This window comes from Protopterus annectens, chromosome 2.part0 (genome assembly GCF_019279795.1).
Source record: "Protopterus annectens isolate FY-2018-M chromosome 2.part0, PAN1.0, whole genome shotgun sequence".
NCBI lineage: Eukaryota > Metazoa > Chordata > Ceratodontiformes > Protopteridae > Protopterus > Protopterus annectens.
In genome coordinates this window covers 1,070,510,467-1,070,531,859 of record NC_056728.1, presented here as the reverse complement: position 1 = coordinate 1,070,531,859, position 21,393 = coordinate 1,070,510,467, and the positions used below count along the sequence as shown (strand labels likewise).

General features: G+C 37.6%; 1 protein-coding gene across 6 annotated transcripts in view; it reads left to right on the top strand.

Annotated features, from left to right (window-relative positions):
• The window catches only part of PSIP1 (PC4 and SFRS1 interacting protein 1), an 801,135-nt gene that overhangs the window by 755,708 nt on the left and 24,034 nt on the right, over positions 1-21,393 (top strand). For all 6 annotated transcript variants that reach the window (XM_044061285.1, XM_044061284.1, XM_044061281.1 and 3 more), the window contains one exon: positions 11,665-11,767. In XM_044061285.1, coding sequence (XP_043917220.1) covers positions 11,665-11,767 — 103 coding nt within the window. The remainder of the gene's footprint in view (positions 1-11,664; positions 11,768-21,393) is intronic.

The window sequence follows — 21,393 nt, the reverse complement described above, 5'->3', positions numbered from 1 at the left end:
TTTGGCTTATCTACTGCGCCCAGAGTATTCACAAAGGTTCTGGCTCCAGTGATAGCTTACTTCAGGCTACAAGGAATTCAAATCTATCCTTACTTGGACGACTGCCTGATTCTGGCTCAAGAAAAGGAAGACCTTCTACAGCATCTGGAATATGTTATAGCAGTGCTAAGATGCCTAGGGTATTCTGTGAACGAAATAAAGTCCAGTCTAGTACCCTCTCAAGACATGTGCTTTCTGGGTGTGAGACTGAATACAGCAGCCCAGATGGCCTTTTTAACCCCGGACAAACAAAAGAGTCTATCACTTATGGCAGTAGAGCCCTTTTTGATTTTCCATAAGGATAGGGTATCATTACGTACTAATCCTTCCTTTATGCCTAAGGTGGTTTCTAGTGTGGCTTTAAACCAAACTATTCATTTGCCTACTTTTTATGCAGACCCCCAAAATAAAGGGGAAAAGATTTTGCACACTTTAGATGTACACAGGCAATTGCGTTATTATTTAAGCAGGACTAAGGATTTTAGGCAGTCTCAGCAGTTGTTTGTTTCTTTTGCTTTGAGTTCGCAGGGCAAGCCTGTGTCAAAACAAACTATTTCCAGGTGGATTGGCTTTTGCATTGCATTTTGTTATTCCCATCATGGCAAGGAGATTCCAGCTGGGATTAGGCCTCATTCCACTAGGGCTACTGCCACTTCAACAGCATTTCTAAGGGGGGTGGCAACTAAGGATATTTTGGAAGCAGCTACTTGGAGTTCAGTGCATACTTTCTCTAAGCATTATCACCTTCCTATCTACTCTAAGTCTAGGGCTGGTTTTGCCACAGCTGTTTTGCAAGGCATGTTGTCAGCTCCTGCTTCTTTATGATTTGCCAGCCTCCCTTACCTCTGCTTTGGGATTCTACCCAATAGTAAGGACTGCAGCAATGGGGAGCGAGAACATAGTACAGTTTTGTACCTACCATAAATGTAGATGTTCGAGGATCCCCATTGCTGCAGTCAACCCTCCTCCTTCCCTCTGTGTTTAGGGGTGGTTGTGTAGGTGAGGTTACATGCTGATATTTTTGTATATATTCTTGTATATATTGTACATATTTTTGGTGCAGGTATTTTGGGCCTTGTCTTTTTAGGGTCTTCTGACATCTGGGGCAAGAAAAGACTGAGGATATGACGTAGGGCCTGCGCCTTAGTTCCCTGTCGTTCTGGCGTCAGTCTAATGCGCCCTGACCGACGTCAGCCATATACTCTGGTATTCGGGCCGACTGGACAGCAGACTACACCCAATAGTAAGGACTGCAGCAATGGGGATCCTCGAACATCTACATTTATGGTAGGTACAAAACTGTACTTTTTCTGATGTGTCTTGGACGGGGAAACTCAGTATCAGTAATCTGGAAATTCAGGTAGTCCTCTTACCTTTTGTAGTTGTTGGATAACTCTTTGAATCCAGTACTATTTGAATGTTCAAGCAGTAATATTTTGTCTGAAAAAAGGGGTTTAAAAAAGCAGTTTAATTTAGTGAATGGATTACAAGCCACAACACTTTGGCTTAAGTTATATTTTAGGAGTGTCCATCATTTTGGCAGTTTGAACCACTTTGCCAGTCTCTTTCTGGAGTACAGATTAGAGAAACCAAGAGAGCTGCATTAGTAAAAAAAAAAAACAGTTATAGGATTCACCCTGTGTACAAAGACAAAAATACCAAAGCATCACAAAATGTTATTTAAACATTATTAGGAGTATAGAATTTTATAATATCCGTCTGACTGCAAGGTCTGTATGACATTTTACAGGTGTGTTTCTGTGAGTAGGTTTCCATACTCATTTACTTTGGTTGATGTTCACAGTCCATCCATCCAATTTTAAAACCTGCTTCATCCTTTGCAGAGTACGTGGAAACTAGAGTCTACCCCAGCAGCCTGTAGACACAAAGGTTTGAAGTTTGTTCTGGATGGGGTGACTATTTGATTATTGCCTCCAAACAGGCTTCATGCCTCTTGAATGGAGAACAGTAACAGTCATCCCTCTGCGCAAAGGTGGGCCATCTACAGACCCTGGAAACTACAGACCCATAAGTCTGACTATTCTCATGTGCAAAGCCATGAAAAGAATCATCATGGAAGTTACTAATAATGTAAGGAAACCTTCACTCACTGGACCCCAACCAGTTTTGTTTTTTTCAAGGGCAGGTCATGCCTACTGAACCTGATGGATTTCTTTGAGAAGGTCACCAAAGCAATTAATCAGGGTTAAATGGTTCATACTGCCTACCTTGACCTGGCCATGACATTTGGCACAGTACCCCACTCAGGCATTGTTGACAAACTCAAACCCTTATGTCACCCAGTAGATAGCCAGTTGGCCTACAGGCATGACCCAGGAAGTTAAAATTAGGGAGTCCACCTTTACAAAGAGGCCAGTAACAAGTGGAGTCCGTCAGCGATTGGTCTGGGACTACTCCTTTTTGGCATTTACTTCTCTGAAGTCAAGACCAGTGTCAGTGGCCTCTGGCTGATTAAAGTTGCAGATGACTGCCAGTTACATGCCAATAAATGCATAGTAGTATCCTTCAGTAAAAAATCCACCCCTGGCAACTATCATATTGACAGCACATCCCTAAGAGTTGACCCAGTAATCAGAGACTTGGGGATGCACATATAGACAGTAATCGAGCCTTTGACCATCACATATCTACAGTAGTGAGAAATTCATTCATTGTTTTGCAACTTATAAACAAAGGTATGGCATCTAGGTCCAAGGAGGTCATTGTTCCAGTGTATTCAGAATTCATCAGACCTATCATTGAGTACAATACCCCCTTTAGTATGTACCTAACCAAGCACATCCATTATTTGGAAAATCCACAGAGGTTCCTCATTAAAAGAATACAGGACATAAGTAACATGTTCTATGCAGACTGCCTCAGTGTCCTGTCCCTGTATTCTGTCTCCTACTGGCTGAGGGAAGATCTATGTCTGGCATACAAGGCGTTGTCAAACCCCACCCTGCTGGACCTCCTGTATCTCCACAAAACAAATAGCAGCAGAATTATGCTTTCTAATGACTTAACCTTGCCTGTGGTATGAATAGGACCTGATGGAGGGACAGCTATGTCTCCCAGAGACTACCCCTTCTCTGGAACAGGCTCCCCATGCATGTGAAGCAGAGTTCCTCCCTAACCCAATTCAAGTGTAATTTGGATAATTAGATGGGGAACAGGAAATTCATCCCTGGCTTGGCACCTGTGTCTCTAATGGACACAGGTAGCCTGTAAATGGTTCATCTCATAGGCCCCTGCTTGTAAATGCTTCACCTCCCAATCCCCTACTTAACATATCAAGGGTGCCAGAACTTGTCAGATATTTGGGATGCATAGCTGCTAGTAGAGTGGACTAAAGAAGCAAGTTACGCATCATAATTGGAGTTACATATATTAAAATGTTTATTTACTTAATTGTATTTTAATATTAGAATTAGTGTTGAAACATTGTACTAATGAAAGAATTAGAAGCACATTCAATTATGGCATATTTTCATGGGCCTTGATGACAGCGTACTAAACTGTGATAGAGGTATTCAGCATCGGTACTGTAGCAGTTGCAATGCTGGATGGGGAGAACAAAGAGCAATTTTGCAGGGCAGACCACCACCACCCTACATCCTTTGTATTCTGTTTCTCCAATTTGGATGATGCACAGTTTCATGGAGCAAATAATGACTGGTTTTGTAACAAAAAGGAAAATATTTACTTTTAGGATGTCACTGCAACAATGAGTTGTATCTGCTTCATTGTTGTGTAATCCTAGCCAGGTGTTCCAGAAGCAGCAGCATTTCCCCCGTTGAGGTACCAGTGGCAGGTCTCACCATTTAGATCACATCCATATTGCATTTAATAAAGAAAAAAATCACATTTCACATATTTTTAACCAGTCTTAACAATTTTAACAAGTCAGAAATATTTAACTCTAACATGTCTATTACTGTTGAATCCCAGCTGGTGTCATCTTATCTGACTTAACGTCCCATGTACCTTTTACTAATTAACAATAAGGGATATTAACCTAAACTTGCAGATCAGTTCATTGTCACAATTTTTCTAATGCAGTGTGAATAATTTTATTTGAGCTTTAATATATTTCTGTACATATCCATACACATACATTGTCATTCACTTGAACATACTGTTAATATATTTTTAACAGCTTGTACTTGGGAGAAACTGAAGGTAATTCTTGCATTCCCCATTAAAATGCACGTAACTAAAAAAGTATTAACCAAGGTCTAGTCATCTGGCTTAGTAATAACATATTTTCTCTGTTGGGCCAGCCACCTGGTGGTGTAAACGTGGTTTCTAGGTAATTTGGTCACATTGAGTAAAGCTGAAGTAACCCCATCCCCATGTAAAATTTGAAAAAGGGGCTTGAGGAGTATTACAGCTGTTAAAACTCTGTGTAATTTCTGTGGTAATACAACTTTCACTGTAGTTCAGTGTGTCATCGTCTTCTTTTTCTTTTGGCTGCTCCTGTTAGGTGTCGCCACAGTGGATCATCTGTTTCCATTCCTTCCTGTCCTCTGTATCAAACATGTCAACGTTTTTACATTGGTAAGATTGAGCATAAGCTTCTTGAAAGAATGTTTGAACATTTGAATGATGTATTAAAAAAATATTAATGCTTTATTTAAGCATATTAAGGATAACCCCGGACATTCATTCAAGTTTCCTGTCTTGGAAAAGGTTGAGAAGAACAAGAGAGGGGGTCCATAGCCAGTTATTTTATAATTGCAGGAGGTACTACCTTCATTTTTAATGCATTTTCCAATACTAATTTTTACTTGTGGTAATTTGTCATAGTATGGAAAGCAATTATTTTATAGTACTGTTTATTTTCTTGATAGGGTTCGAACACAGCTCCTGTATCTTGATCGACTTTTTACAGGTTTTTAAGTCTTGTTATATATTTGTGACTTGTTTTTAAAGGTTGTATAAAATAAAGACTAGAATGGTCCTTTAAATTTTAATTGGTTAAACCATGTGATTAAAGTATTTAAGCACTTATTCAAAGAATATGGAAGTATCTGAGGAAGTTTTAAAATTCTGTAGGATGAAAAGCGCTTTATGAATTAAAAGTTGTCTAGTGGAAGAACTACTTGGTGATTTTCGTTTTCTTTGCGTTTTTGGTTTACATGTCTCTCTTTCGTGCAATTTGTGGAGATTGAGACAACTCCTCCTTTAGCCCTTGTTTGTGCAGCTGTTGGTCTAAATAAAATCTCTGTGCTGGTGAATAACATTTTAGCCAGTATTCAAAAGACTAGATGAGACAGGAGCAGAGCATCCTTGGCAAAGAAATGTGGTCTGGTAACCATGTCCTCCCAAGGTGACAAATATTGAATCCCCTTAGAATGACACCAGAAAGACAGACATTGTTAAAATCAGACATGATTTGCTCATACTTGGCTCAATGCTAGGCTCATACCAGCCTGAGACACACAGTCTGTGAACTTCACAATGCCTGTCTTCATATAGTTCGGGGAGGTATCTCTCTGATCATATACAACTACATGGACTATGATGAAATCATACTGGTACCTGTGGTGTAATGAGAGCGTGTATGATTTGATGGATCCTGGATCCAGATAAGCAACTGTTACCTTCTTGTTCTGCCTGGTGATATGGGTGTCCATGTGTTTTACAGTGGAGTCCCCTGTGATGAGAGTCTTGGGAAGGATGTTTGCTTGCCTTAGGGGGGTAGTCTTTGGGGCTCCATCAAGTGTATGTGTGTGTGTGTGTGTTGTTTTTCTGAGTGCCTTTGGGCTTGCTGAGCAGACAGTCTTAAGTGATATTTGTTGCTTAATAAGTTTGCTTTTAAGTGCCTCAGCTAATGTTAGTCTATGTATATACTGCATGCAATGTGAGGTGGGTGTTTTGTGCATGGTTTCAGCAACCTCATGTGTCCTTGTGCCCAGTGTCATTATACAAGTACATAGTCATATTGTATTTAGCTCTCAATTGTCCCTAATTTTATAGAACATACCTGAGTCTGCCTTATATTTTTGTCCCTGTCACTCATAAGTTTTTTTTTTTAATTTTTCTGCTAAAATCACTGATGATTACAGTCAGCCAGTAATGCTAGCTAGCCATTAGAGGTGCATGTGCCTAAGTGTTCAGAAAATGCATTTTGATGTAAAATCTTTTTGTCATATTAGCTATTTGAGTGAATTAGGGTGTTATTTAAAATATCTCTAATTTGCCACACATTAGGGCTACATACCTCTTAGTGTTGAGAAAATGTATTTTGATTTAATACTTGTTCTGTTAGCTATTTAAATGAATTAATATTTTACTTAAAACTTGTCACAGATTCTTGCGTCTTTGCCCGCCCCCACTCCACCCCCATTTTTTGAGCAAATAGGTTGAGAGCCACGGTTTTCTTATTTGTTTCCAGGGACTGCATTTCCCATCTGCATTGATCTAAACCAGGTATATTAATTTGCACAACACTTTCAATTTTCCAAACCTATTTACTCTGTGAGACAAACTTTTTTGTCTCTTCTAGGTAACAGAAAGGCTACATGTGGAGTACTCTGTCTGTGCATTGGAATTGCAGTGTATTTTATTAGACTTGGGTGCTCTAATCTGTGATATTAAGACATCCAAAAGGTAGAGGTACGAGCACAGAGCTTGTTGGAAGTCGCTTGCCTCCATGGGTTGCTTCATCTGGCTAAAAATAAAACAGCTAAATAGTCTAATGTTGTGTCTTTCGTCTTTTCCTGGTTAGGGATCTCCACAGCAGAACTCCGGTCCGCTAATGATTGGCAGTAGATTTTTACGTGCCCAGTTGCCAGCCCTGACGCACAACCTTCAACGAAGGTACACCCATTCACGCATGCATGTCTCCACACAGAAAATGCTCTAGCTGAGAATTGAACAGGAAAACGTCTTGCTGTGAGGCGGCAACGCTACCGCAGCACCACCAACAGTCTAATAAAAGTCATTATTTTGATTAAATTTTTGAGAAATAAAAGAGTGAATGTGCTGTCTTTTTAGACTTTGTGATAGAAGCCAAGTATTTTGGAGGGGAAATCATTCAGGTGATGGAATAGAGTCCACAAGGTTTCTAATGTTGAATATGGTGAAGGTTATAAATAGTTGCAAGCCATGTGGATTGAATTATGGAATTTGACTGGCATTGCTAGTTTGTATGTGAGTGATTGTAATAAAGTTATTTCCTACATGACCAGTGGTCTGCCAGTGAGCCTCTTAAAAAGCAAATGTGTAAGATTTTAAATAAGGCAGCTGAAATGCTAAAACAGATTGACTAGCTTTTAACTGGAATTGAGGATAAACCAGGAAAGGAAAATTTGAGATTACATGGTATTTCAGAAGGTGAGGAAGGGATGGATTTGGCATATGTGAAAATCAAATGGCCAAGTGGAATGGGTGTGATTAAGATATGGTGGGAATAGCACTTGTAAAATATTTGCCATTTCCAGTCTTGAAAGTCAAATATGAGAAACCTAGACTGATACTGGCAAACCTATTGACATGCTATAAGAAGATGCAGGTGTTTTGGAAAATGAAGTAATTGGTTAGACAGGTATAAGTGGCAAGGAGATCTGTGTTTATAAAACACAGCTTCTGTGAAATTATATTAAAATACCACCTACAGTTAGTAGCAGTAACATGGGTGTGCAAAGAAAATTAAAACATAAACTGAACTTTCATGTTACTTTGTAGGTGTTGAGGAACGGTAACGTATTAATTTTTGATAGCCCGTACAAAGCATTTGTGAAAATTAAAGAATTACCTATGAGATTAACTCCACTATATGTGGAGCAGATGAACAAAGAGACTGTTAGATTGAGAGGTATTGAAGTTAGTAGTGAAATAAAAGATGAATATGAAGGGCTATCTGTTCTGAGTGAGAAGGGATATTTCTGCACACAGTTCCAAGGGCAAGGTGGTTGGGCAGACTGAAGAAATTATAGTTGATAGAATGGATTAGTAGCATGGGAATGTTTCCCAGATGCAAGTCCTAGAAAAGCTTACTCAGTAAACAGATGTGAAGACTGAAACTGGCCTGTATACGGGCTGTTTTTTTCATTCACTGATGATTATTCCTGTATTTCGAGGGATGTTTCCCCTATGTTTAATTGTGCGACTAAAATTATGTTTGTAAGGAGAGTTTGTGTGTTTCTGTGTTGACTATGATTGTTTGACCATGAAGGGTAACAGCACAGGTTGTCTCAAATGGAGATCATTGAAAGATCGACTTACTCAAAAGATGTGAAGGTAAAAATTGGCCTAAACCTTGGATGAGTAACTATTTTCTTTTATTGGTAGAACATTTAAAACTTTGAGGGGGTGTTACCCAATTGTGTAAATGATTCACTAAGATTTTGCTTGGAAAAAGATTTGAGTATTTACTTGTTAAATATTTTTATGATTTTAAAGTGTTAGCAATAGTAGTTTTTGCAAGCCCTCTATTTTTTATTATTTAAATAACATTTATTAACATTTTACATGATATAGCAATCAAAAACAGTTATTTACATCTAAGTGGTTTTCGACATCAGGAATATTTAAAAATAATAATATTTTTGGCATAATTAAATCCGGTATAATTGTTTCCACTTTAGATTTGTCTGAGTCTGTGTGATAGTATTTTAAGTTTTCTGACCAGTCTGGTGAGAGCTTGTATCTCTGTCCAAGTATTCTTGTATTATATGATTCTTCTCTTTAACTTCATAGTGTCTTTGTCAGACGTTTTTTATGCATACTGGTGTGTTGTTTTATAATGTTTGTCTGTAACAAATTTAACTACATTGAAAGACTCCAGAATCAACTAACCCATTTACTTCCTATCACTCTTGCTCCATTTTTCACCTCCAATATCTTGTATCAAATCTTTTCATGAAATTTCTGATCATTATCAGACTCATTATTTGTTGTCTCTGTTTGTTATGGAGTTTTTCTCCCTGTGCTTCCATTGAAAGGGGCATGGCCCATTTGGACAGTCCCTGTTAACAAAGGCAATAAATAAGTTAGTCATAAGTACATTTTCTTAAACATTGTTAAAAGGGTTAAAAATCTCCGTCTCATCTGGCAATCACAAATGTATGTCTATTGTTGTACATATCCCCAGTCTCTAATTGTTACATTAATAATGTCTTCTGACAGACTAATGCTAAAAGTTACCCAGTCTCACAAGACTCCCTCTATTCCAATAAAATAATCAAGGAGAGGAATGTTCTTCCTCAGCATATCCAAAACAATCTCAAAATTTCTTCATTTAAAAAAAAGCCTAAAAAAATATCTCAATACCAACTAGCTCTGCCCCTGTATTTCTCCTGGCTAATTTCTTTCTCCTATTACTTCACAAATCTCTTCTGGTGCACCTCTCTTCAGCACTTTAATCAGGTAGTGCTTACATACCAAGGTTTTTGAACCAATTTATTTTCTGATAGATTTTTGATTATTAAAGAAACCAAAACGGCAGAGTTGCATCCAAAACTTTAATTATAATAGATTGGATATTAAAAGGTCCGTTTTAACCAATGCTGTTGCTAAACACAGCATTGAATTTGGAACCTCACATACCTTTAGTTTTAAAGTAATTGATATATATTTTACTAATATGAGAGGTGGTGACAGAAATAATGATTTGGCAATGAAAGACTATAGTTGTATTATTAAATTACAGGCTGATTGCATGCCTGGTATTAATTCTGTGGTATCCTTAGAACCTGCGCTGAAACGTAAACAGTTATGTTTAAAATAACGTTTAAAATAAATATGTTTAAAATAATTTTACAAGTGGAAGTAAGTGAATTGCACACAACTAGGAATAACCTGATGTAAAAGACTTTTGAAGATGTTATGTTATTTGATTGAGACAAGTGACAGTGGAGGTATGGACATACTTACATCATTACATTGTCTGAGGGCATTATGTCGAGCAAGACTGCCTGTACTCCCACACAGAGCTTTGAAGATGTTGGATAGAAGTTCCCGTTATGATTATCACTATATGATGAGTGTCCTGATACAGGAAAACCAAAAGTCCAAACAGGTATCCCAAGTAGCTGAAGAACTTCAGGCACCCAAAACAAATTGTAGAGCAGCAAAAAAAAAAAAAAAAAATAGAAGTCCACCGTTCAATAAAACGCAATTTAAGAAAAACAGAATTAAATGCAGTGTTTCATTTTGGTTTTATTAAACTGCGTTTTATTGAATGGTGGACTTTTTTTTGCTGCAATACAAGAAAACCAGAAACAAAGTATTTCAGATAACTGGTAAAAATGTAGTTGGCACAAGTATGTGCACAGTAGAATAAACCAAGATTAGTGATGATTTGTGGTAAGATATATCATCGGTTTGTGCAGTAGTAGAAAGGGTAATGTAATATACCACAAAATAAATTCATCAATTTGACTGTAAGAGACTGTGTTCTCTTCTAAAGGGAAATGCTGTGGTAAAAGAATATGTGTACGATGTAACGCTGTGCGTTTAACAGCTGTAAGCAAGAAGAAAGAACTGAGAAGTAGACTGTAATTAAAAAAAAATGATTGTATGTATAGGCTTTGCATGATGATTGTATGTATGTGCTTTCTATATTATGACATGTCAAGACCAATAAACAGGTTTAAAAAAGTATGTGTGTGTATGTATGTGTGTTTGTGTTTATATATATATATATATATATATATATACATATATATATATATATATATATATATATATATATATATGTATGTATATATATATATATATATATATATGTATGTATATATATATATGTATGTATATATATATATATATATATATATATATATGTGTGTGTGTGTGTGTCTATAGATCGAAGCTCAAAACATTGAGACCATAACATCTAAAACTCATATCGTCTAAAACTCACATCATCAAATTTCATAGCATTCAAACTTTGCATCATAACTTCAAAACCTACAGATCACATGTAAATAACATCCCCTCCACCTAAACACCACCAAAGTAGTAAACACACTTTGTACTATGTTTCTGCAGGGGGGTGTGAGGGGTGCAGGGGACCTATGTTATGAAATTCGTTGTTATGAATTTTAGACGTTATGGGTTTTAGATGTCATGGTCTCGATGTTATGACCATTCGATGTTTTGAAGGGGGTCCATATATATATATATATATATATATATATATATATATATATATATATATGTAAACTGTCAACGAGTAATCCATTGACCATCTTAGAGATGTACATTGTGCTGTCTGGGAATCTTGCAGAAGTTGGATGTTATGCTAGATAACTACATTACAGACCTGTTCTGAAAGGAGGGTTGCTGATAGTCTGACGGTAATACCACAAGCATCCCCATTGTGTAAGTTGCAGAAATAATGTTTATAAAGGAGAACCTAACCTGTCTAGGTACATAAACCTGTCAGGAAATATGCTGTGGCAGTTTATCATGCTTCTTTGAAACTTGGAAAACATGAACCTTTGTGACTGAATAGGTTGCTGAAGTGTTTTGTCAGATTACAGCATTGTTTTATGGTTAGGTTATTTTGTTGTTGCAGTAACACTGATTGTTCCCAGATAAAATTCTGTATGTCATGCTGCATTGGACGATTTGTGTGTTATAATCCTTTTATTCCCTCCTGATACTTTTTCCTAGACACTGAGACTATGAATAAGGAAGATGACATTTCACACACCAGTGAGGAGATTGCTGATGAGTGTATAAGCCATGACAAGGGCAGCTCTACAACGAAAAACAGGTATGTGTACTGGTATTCGTGCAGAACTAATGTCTGTATAACTGTAGTTTGCCCTAAGGAGAATCAGGGACCCTAATATTATGATTTAGTAATATAAATATATAACTGGAAAAGGTGTGTGTTGGGTAGAAAAAGGATGTTGGAATCAGCTGACTAGCAGGGTGTGTATATATACCTGTAGCATTACAGCGCTTTTGTGATTTTTATCTCACCCTATGTGAACACCTGCCTTGCCACTAGAACATTCTGCACTTTCCCCATGTATAAAAATGCCTTCACATATATGCTGATGAGACTGCTATCACCAGCTTAGTAATACAAAGCTCTTATCTATTGTTTTTCATTGTCACATAGGCCTCTGTTTGCATGGTGAAGGTTTGCCAGCTGGAACAACCCTGCTATCCTCCCAGGATAAACCAGCATTGACCACTCATTTCTGTTTCACCCACTGCGCTGGTACTTGATCATGGGTTGCCTGGGTTATGTTCAGAGATTTTATCCTGTTATGCCGCAGAGCCAAGAAGCACCCGTAGAACTTAGGCCTTAGTTATTCCTTGGTTAGGGTGCATGGTTCAGTTGTTTGTTAGGGTGTGTGGCGCCCGTGTCTTGCCCAGCAATCAAAGAGCCTCAGTCCTCACCACTAGCACCAGAGAGGTCGTCTCATATAAGAGGAAAGGATAACAAAATACACACAGTAAAGTACAATTTCCCTTAAGTGCACACAGAGATCGCAGTCAGTCTGGGGCTGGTTGCTCCCTTGCTCCCAGGTCCCCAATAAGACTCCCCACTGGCACGGCTATAGGGTCCAGATCTCAGCCTCGCTGGCAAGCTAACCTCCAATACACGCTCTGTCCAACCAGTGCTTCGTATCCCTGCACAAGTAGCTGACACACACACACACACACACACACACACACACACACACACACTTAAGATAAGTATTTATACAACTTCACAGGCATTCCTGGGAAAGGCTGACACAGATTCTCCAGCTGTGCCCCTTTACCCAGACTATATGGTAGTAATTACTGCCACCACCAGAAATAATTATCAGCTACCCAAAGGCCCTTAAATGGGTGTCCAATTATTACTGTACAATATTATTATCCAATTGGTAAGTCTGACTAAACAGTCTAAGGCTTATTAGAGTGGCTTTGTACAATAAACTGTATAAATATGCAATGTATTCTAGAGCTTATCTTATCCCTACACAAACCAGCCACAGTTAAAAGTTTTTAAAATATTTAATAATAAATAATTAAAACCACAAGATAATACTACTACACCACAGTACTATTCAAGAGTTCAGAGATCACACAGAAACTTAAAATAATTCCGTAGTACAGTTCTGACATAACAGAAAAAACATAGTCTAATATTTATAGTCCTAGCTATTTCTATAAGAATGAATTACAGCAACGACACACAGACTTGTAAAAAAACAGACCAAACCACGGATACCTTGCTCAAGCAACCCAACGGAGTTAAAGTTGAATAAGAATAACAGTTAACTGTTAAAGAAACCAAAAAGTCACCTTAACGTTAAGGTGACTTTTTGGTTTCTTTAACAGTTGTTAACTGTTATTCTTATTCAACTTTAACTCCGTTGGGTTGCTTGAGCAAGGTATCCGTGGTTTGGTCTGCTATTTCTATAAGAAAACATAATTCTAAGATAACTTACTTAAGACAACAGCCAGTGCTGAGGTTGGATATCAAGACAAAAATGCTTAATAATCTCTTGCTCTCACTGTTTAAATTGAAACTGCAGTTCTGATGTGTTTACACTTTCCTGGTTCCCAAGCCACAGAAACTACATTTACATTATTTTACATTTAGAGCAATAAAGGACATTCCACATGTACATTCTGGTTATTAACTTTAGCCTTAAAACAATAGGCAAGATGCTTACTCCAGACTCATCAACTCCAAATTCTAACTTCAAAGGACATACAAAACATAATTTTTATTTCAAAGAGCATTTGAAATGCTTGGCTTAGTTTTCCTTACAGCAGATGGCAATGTTGCCACATTGTTGAAACAGCATTTCTTTACATTTAAGATACAAACCTGTATTTTACATTTATATTTACAAATGCCAGAATTATGTATCAAATTCTATTTAACTAGGCTGTCAGCCTTCATCCTTCTCTACTAGTTTTCACAGGGTGCATGAGTCAGTTGTATGTTAGGGTGCATAGGTCAGTTGTTTGTATGTCATGATCTTGTGGAGGGCAGAATTGGATCTCTGATTTAGCTGGTAATGCAATCCTTGTATTGAGCAGTGCATCTCTGGTCTCTCTTCAAGACTACCCTCCAGGACCTGAAATTTATGGTAGAGAAGCTTACACATCCACTCACTGTTTGAGCCTGTGAGCTTAACAGTGTTGAAGTTAATTTCTTGGAAAACCCAGTACTTGTTCTCCATCACCTCTATGAAGCACATGTCTCATCTTCATGCCTTTATGTGTGGGGAACCATATCTGGTCCATTACAAGAACATGGTGTCCCTCATGATGAATGTATGTTTCCTTCTCAGGGTGATTTTGGAAGTTTCCATGGGCCAGTTCAACTTCATTTTATTTGTGGCAGCAAAAACCAGGAGACTTCAGGACGACTAGCCAGCTGTCTTTTTTGCTTCATTGAGAGAAGGGCTTGCATTTGCCAAGTAGGCACTTTCCAGGGCAACTGCCAGCTGCATTGTTTTTCCCTGTATCATGCGACTCCCACTCCCCTAGAGGAGGAGGAGTTCCTATATTACTTACTTCAGGAAAGAGTTGTTGACATTTGTTCCATAACCATTTTGTCCGTAACTACTTTGTCATCTGCACAACTTCATCAAGCATTATTATCTCAACTGTGTCTTGGAGAAAGAGTTGCCATAATTGGGAAAGTTAGTACTCAGGACTTATTTGTCGAGCTCATTCCTTTCTGATATTTCTTCTCAGGTTTTGGTCCAAACAAGGACCCATCAGGGATGGTTGTCAATTTTAGACATAATACTTTCTTGCCATATCAGTTGATCGATGACAGCACTCTTACTGATGTGACAGGAATATCCTCCTGTGATCTCCATGTAGATGAGTGATCTTCATTTGATGCTGCTGAAGATTCTTGTCAGAAAGTGTTTGTTTAATAAGGTGATGTTCGATCGCTTTTGTTTCTTGACTCGCAGGACTATTCACTGGTGGCATGAGGCAAACTGTCAAGGTTGTTGGAACTGTGTGTTATTTAACCAGTGCGTCAGTGTAGGTGCATGTATCCTCAAGTACAGGATTTTGTTGGGAAAAAAATACCAAATTCTGATTGGTGAAGAAGAAATGTTCACCACAGGCCCATCAGTAAGGAGTGCTGATCGTTGATCAGTGAAGTCACTGTTGTTGTATTGAGCACAAGAAATTTTTGGCTTGGTCCAGATATCTACTTCATCATTTGTTTTTGTGAGGAGGTATCCGCTAAGATTAGTTAGAAAACCTTAGGAAGAGTAAAAAAAAAACAAAAAAAGGTTATTACAGAACCAGTGGATTGAAAGCATGAGGTCTTAGAAACCCAGTCAGTCTTACAGAAGACTGAAGCTTCTGGTCCTGGAGAGATATAGCATATAAGGCTGCCTTCTTGATATCTTGAAACACGATGTATCAGACCCCTTATAGAAGCTATTCAGTGTTACCCTCAAGTAAGGGAGGATAGCTCTACCCTCCAGGACTTGAAATTTATGATAGAGAAGCTTACACATCCTCTCAGTGTTTGAGCTTGCACCGTCAACAGTGTTTAAGTTCATTTCTTGGAAAACTCAGTGTTGTTCTCCATCTCCTCCATAAAGCACATGTCTGAGCTTCAGTCTGCGCTGATTAGCTCTACCGTCTTCAAAATACTTCTTATTGGCAGTGTACCCAAGGGTTTAGTCCTTGGGACACTCCTCCTTGGCATTCACTTCTTAGCTGTCAAAGGTAATGTTAAGGGTTTGTGACTGACCAAGTTTGCATGTGACTGCCAACTTTATGCTGTTATAAACCCCCAGGGGACAGCAGGATCTTACAAGAAGGCCTTTCCCAAACAAATAGTTGTTGTCAAAACTATGGACTAAAACTTAAGCCAGGGAACTCATAATTGTATCTTTCAGCAAGCATGACTTCCCTTGTAACTATCACATTGACAATATCCCTCTGAAAACTGATCCCGTAGTTAGAGATTTGAGAACCTATGTCGACAGTGAGCAATCCTTCAATCATCACAATATCCATTATTGTAAGGAAGTCCTTTTTCAGTGGCATCCAAATCTTGGGATGTAATTTTTCCACTGTACTAAGGTACATAGGTAATTACTAGGCTGACAAACCCAGAGGGTCTTTTTACGTCTAACCATGTTTTCCAAAGGTGAGAATCAAACCCTTTACCTTCTGTTTGTAAGGTAAACACCTTAACCATTATGCCAACCCCCAGCATTTATTATCCAAATCGTTGAGTATTGTGCTCCTTTCAGTATGTACATGTCTAAACAGGTACACAACTGGAATGTCCACATTTTCTTACTAAAAAAAATCAGGGGCCTAAATCATAAAATGTGTACAAACCATCTCAAAGCCTTGTCTGTGTCTTATTGATATTGTACATGTTGTTGAGAGGTGACCTGTTCTTGGATAGAAAGCCTCAACCGACCCTATTCTGTGCACATATACAAATCCAGTGATGTCATAGACATCTATTCAAGGGACCTAAATCTTTTTTTTTGCAAATTTAATAGAACATGCTGAGAGAGGAATAGGAATGTATCACAGAATTCCACTCCTGTGAAGCAGTCTTCTGTTTCACACAAATCAGTATACTATCCTTACTGTATTCAAACGTAATTTGGGTGAATGGCTGATAACTGCAGATTCACCCTCAATTTAGCATCAGTGACCCTCATGGATAGGGTGGGTGGCCAAGGGGTTGCAGCAGTTAGCGCTGCTGCCTCACAGCAAGAGGTTCTCCGGTTCAATCCTCGGCTGGAGTGCCTTCTGTGCAGAGTCTGCATGTCCTCCCTATGCTCATGTGGGTTTACTCCGGGTGCTCCGGTTTCCTCCCACATCCCAAAGACATGCTGTAGGTTGATTGGACACTCTAAATTGGCCCTAGGTTTGAATGTGTGCATGTGTGTGCCTTCTGTGGAAGGTTGGGCACCAGGCTGGCAACTTGACACTGTAAAACTCCACTGCCAATCAGGAGCGGACAGGTGATCCGCTGTGGCGACCCCTAACAGCCGAAAGAAGAAGACCCTCATGGATAAGGTAAAAAATGTAATTAACCCAACATACACTTGTTTGGCCTATTTTTGGATATTTGTATTGCAAAATATAAGAGCTAATAATTACCATGGAAATCTTTGGCTAAACTTGAGATTCTCACAGATCAGTAGCCTAGTAAGTACATATCATCCTATAAAAAGTAGTTTGCATAATCTTGAAAATATCTCTCTCATCATCGGACTTGGGGAGATAATAGGAAAATTGATGTTCCTAAAATAAAAAAGTGCATTATGCAGCCCAGAAGCTTTACCATGCCATGTTAAGTTATATGATTGATAATACTGATTTGAGCCTGTATATCCTTTTTGTAAAGTGCATGTTGTAGGCAAGTATCCTGCAGAGTGGTTAACACTTGTAGATTCAGTCAGGGTTCAGTTCACGTGGGAGCTCTTGTTTTTTTTGTTTTTAGACACCACCAATGGGATAATCAGATAAGGTGAGAATTGGGGGACATGATGTGGGTCAGGTGTCTAGAGTGGTGAAACCGGGACTGGTGAGAATTAAAAATTAAAATACACTTCTTTGCTCTCCCATCTTAACAATAGGTACGAACTTTAGATTGACTTAGGATTGGATGTTTATTTTTTTTTTTCGGCGTTTATTCAGCAGAACAAGCCATTATTAAATGGAACTTTCAAGTAGTGTCATGTAGGTGATATGTTAGCAATATGAAATAATCACATTTCCTTTCTTTTTCATAATTTTGGATTTTAACTAAATCATATTCTCAGTGTTCCTTTATGAAGCAGATGAATTTAAGTTATAATTGTTTCTGCAGAGTACCTCAAGCTTCCTTCAAAACATACACAGAAATATGTTCCACTCGCCAAAGTCATTCTTGTAGAAGAATTCTCTTGTTAAATCCATTTACCAAAATGAAATAACCCTTTACTTGGTTCTCTATATTTCCACCAGAATGATTTATTAGCATGTCTTTTCCATTGTCATGGGGAGAAATTGCTTCTAGCTGTCATATAAAACCTTTATATGCTGAAAATAACCATACCGCTGAATTTTACTGAGTTATCTCTGTTGTGAGTTTAATCTCTTTTTCTTAAACATCTTTATCCAATTCTTACATTTCACATGGTGATAGGTGCACTTAGAAAAGAAAACAAACAATAACAAACATTTTTCATTATTTTCATTCATCATACATGTTTTCTTTTTTTAATAATTATCATTCACTACATTACATAAATTGCTAAATTCCTACCTTCCCTTAAACCTTATTACGCCTCCTCCTGAACATAATTCCGCATGTACTGTTCCCATAAATTCCATTGCTTTCTATGTAATTTGCCCCTTTTCTTTCCTAAAGATCTCACCTCCAGTTCTGTTACCTCCTTTACAATGTTCAGTACTTTGACTGCAGTTGGTTTAGATTCTGATTTTTATTTTGTATTAATTGCTTTTGTGGGCAGCCAATAACATTAAACCTAGTAAGGCCTTACTCTGTCTGTTAGTTCCTGTCTTGTGTTCCAGCTCAAAATAATTATTTCCATAGTGACAACCATTCATTCCATCAACATTTCTGACAAAGTACTCTGTAGAGAATTTTTAAGATCTGTGAACTCGTTACATTTCAAAAAAAAAAAAAAAAAAACATGTACCCGATTATCTCTCTATTTCCCTTCTTACTCCCAGCATAACTACCTGTGGAAAAATTCTCTGAAGTCTGCTTGGTGTATAAAATACCTATGCAAACACACTGAAGCAAAAAATCTTAACTCTTCAGATCTTCAGGATTTTGTTGTATACGTGGGAGTCCTAAAGGTGTCCGCCTGTTGGTTCTTTGGGAAGAGAGACTGAAAATGCAATATACAATCATGCCTAACCATCTCTGATATATTCTTAGACATATCATGCAATATTTCACATGTCTTATCCTTTTTTAACAGTAACATCTGTTCTATGACCAATTTAAAACTACCATAGATGGTGTTTCTCTTAGCACTCCCATTCCCTTTCATTTGCTGTACTGTTATTCGCTGGTGAGGAAGGCATATTCAAGCTTTCAGTATAACAATATAAGAAGTGAGGAAGTGAAAGCTATGATAGAATATTATTGGAAATATCTATTGAAGATAGGGTCCTGGCAAATATTTTAACTAATAAACCACTCTTCTCTTTTAAAAGGGGAAGGAATTTGAAGGACATGGTAGTGCATGGGCAGTTTTATATGCAAAAAGTAGATATACCAAGAATGAGTTTAAATTGAGGCACAGTATGCTGCAATAGGTGCAGTATTTGTGCAGATATTGTTAGTACTTTTAATAGTATAAACAGGATTAAATTTGAACCTAGAGACACATATACATGTAGAAGTAGAGGGGTAATATATGCACTTAAATGGCCATGTGCACTTCATTATATAGGGGAAACTAAGAGGGAATTTCATGTCAGATTCATGGAGCATGTTAGAGATGTCAGAAATATGAGAGAAGATAAAATTATTGCTTCATATTTTAGGATATTTCATAATAGTGATGTGACTTTGTTACAAGGTACTGTTTTAGAAACTGTGAAATGTTTAGGTAATGATGAAAATGTATTAAAACAAAAGTTACTATACAAAAAAAGTATTTGTATTTTGAAGTATAAAACCATGACACCGACTGGTTTAAACAATGAGTTAAATTGGAAGTGTTTGCTTTAAGATCGAAACTCATTGTGTAATTAGTGGGTAAGTGTTGTTAATTGAATGTAATATATAAGAGCACATACTTTGTATTTTCCACTGTTTGATATTCCTTGAAGGAGGAAACACCGAAGCGCTACAAGAAAATTTGTTTTACATAGTTGCCTTTTTTGTCAAATCACAGTCGGTGGTTTTGGGTCAGAGTTGTATTTGGATTTCGGAGAAGAAGAGGAGTGTGTGTTTTCTATATTCAAGCTTTCAGTCCAAACTTTTTCTTAGCCTCATCCCACTTTATCTTTCCCTCTCTAGTTGTTTGTGCCTAGTACCTTGGTTCCTTTGCTAATTTTCCTCAGTAAATTCCAGGCCCTTCTTGCATATTTCCTATACTCCTACATGCAGTCAACCCCCATTTGTAAAATCTTCTTCCTCTAGTCCTGTGTTGGCTTAGCTCATAGAATACTTTCTGGTTCTTCATTAGTATGATATTCTGTGTGGTGGTTGCTCTCCTTAAGGGCATGCATTCAAACTCCTGCTGTCCAGTTACTTCCCTGTCTTCCTCTGATTATCATCATGCTTTTTTACTTTGATGTATAACCTTCTGCTTCTGTTGTATATATAAGCCATTTTAACTCATTGTCTCTAAAATACCACATTCAAATTAAGTAATCCTAAACCATGTTGTTCTGCAGGGAGAATCAGTTTATACCACTTAAGTCTTGCCCCTTTCATTCTGAAGTAAATATTTTCAACTCTTTATCATCCACAACTTCTCCTCTGGTTGACTGTATAAAACTAAAGGGGCAAAAACATTCTTATATCTTGTTTCCGACTGTCCATATCCATAATTAAGACCTTCCATCTTCCCAGTCTTTGTACAATCTTTTGCTTAGTCTTTTCCCACATATACTTAGCTGCCATAAAAGAATCATTTTACATCCATACACCTAAATGCTTAATTTTACCATGTCCCTATAAACATGGGTATTACTGAACCAATACAACTGTGGATGTTTAGTTTGTAGGTGTAGTCTTTGTTTTGTCTTTATTTATGGTATATCCTGAAAAGTCTTGAAACTGTCTCAAAATGTTCCAGAACACCAAATGTCCTTTTCTGGATTTGTGAAGTAAAAATATCAGTGAATAAACCAAACTCTTCTTGATTACCATACCCGTTATCCTTGAATTAGTGAGTCCCTTATATTCTTTGCCAGTGGATCAAAATGTAAAGCAAACAACAAAGGGGAAAGGCGACACCCATGCCTGTGTTGTCTATTCAAGCATAGCTTGCCAGAGAAGAACCCTCACACCTTAATACTTGCCTCCGAACCTTCATATGTCATTTAATTTCACCCTGTTATACTATCAGGGAACAAAATGCTACCATTGCCCTTCTCATAAAATCTAAGCTGACTCTTATCGAATGGCTTTTCTGCATCAGTATCCTTTAACAATAGCAGTGTTTCTTATGCTGTACATTCCTCCAGATCAGCATTGTTTTATTAATTTTGTCATATGTTTGACTCCCCTCTACAAAACCACATTGTTCTATTTCTATCAATTTTGACAACTCATTTGTCATTCTAATAGATAGTATAGACTTAAGCACTTTATAAGCATGGTTTAAAATAGAAAGGAGTCTGTATGAAGATGGATCTGAAGGGTCTTTACTCTCTTTGGGTAATATAGCCATTGCAGCTTTC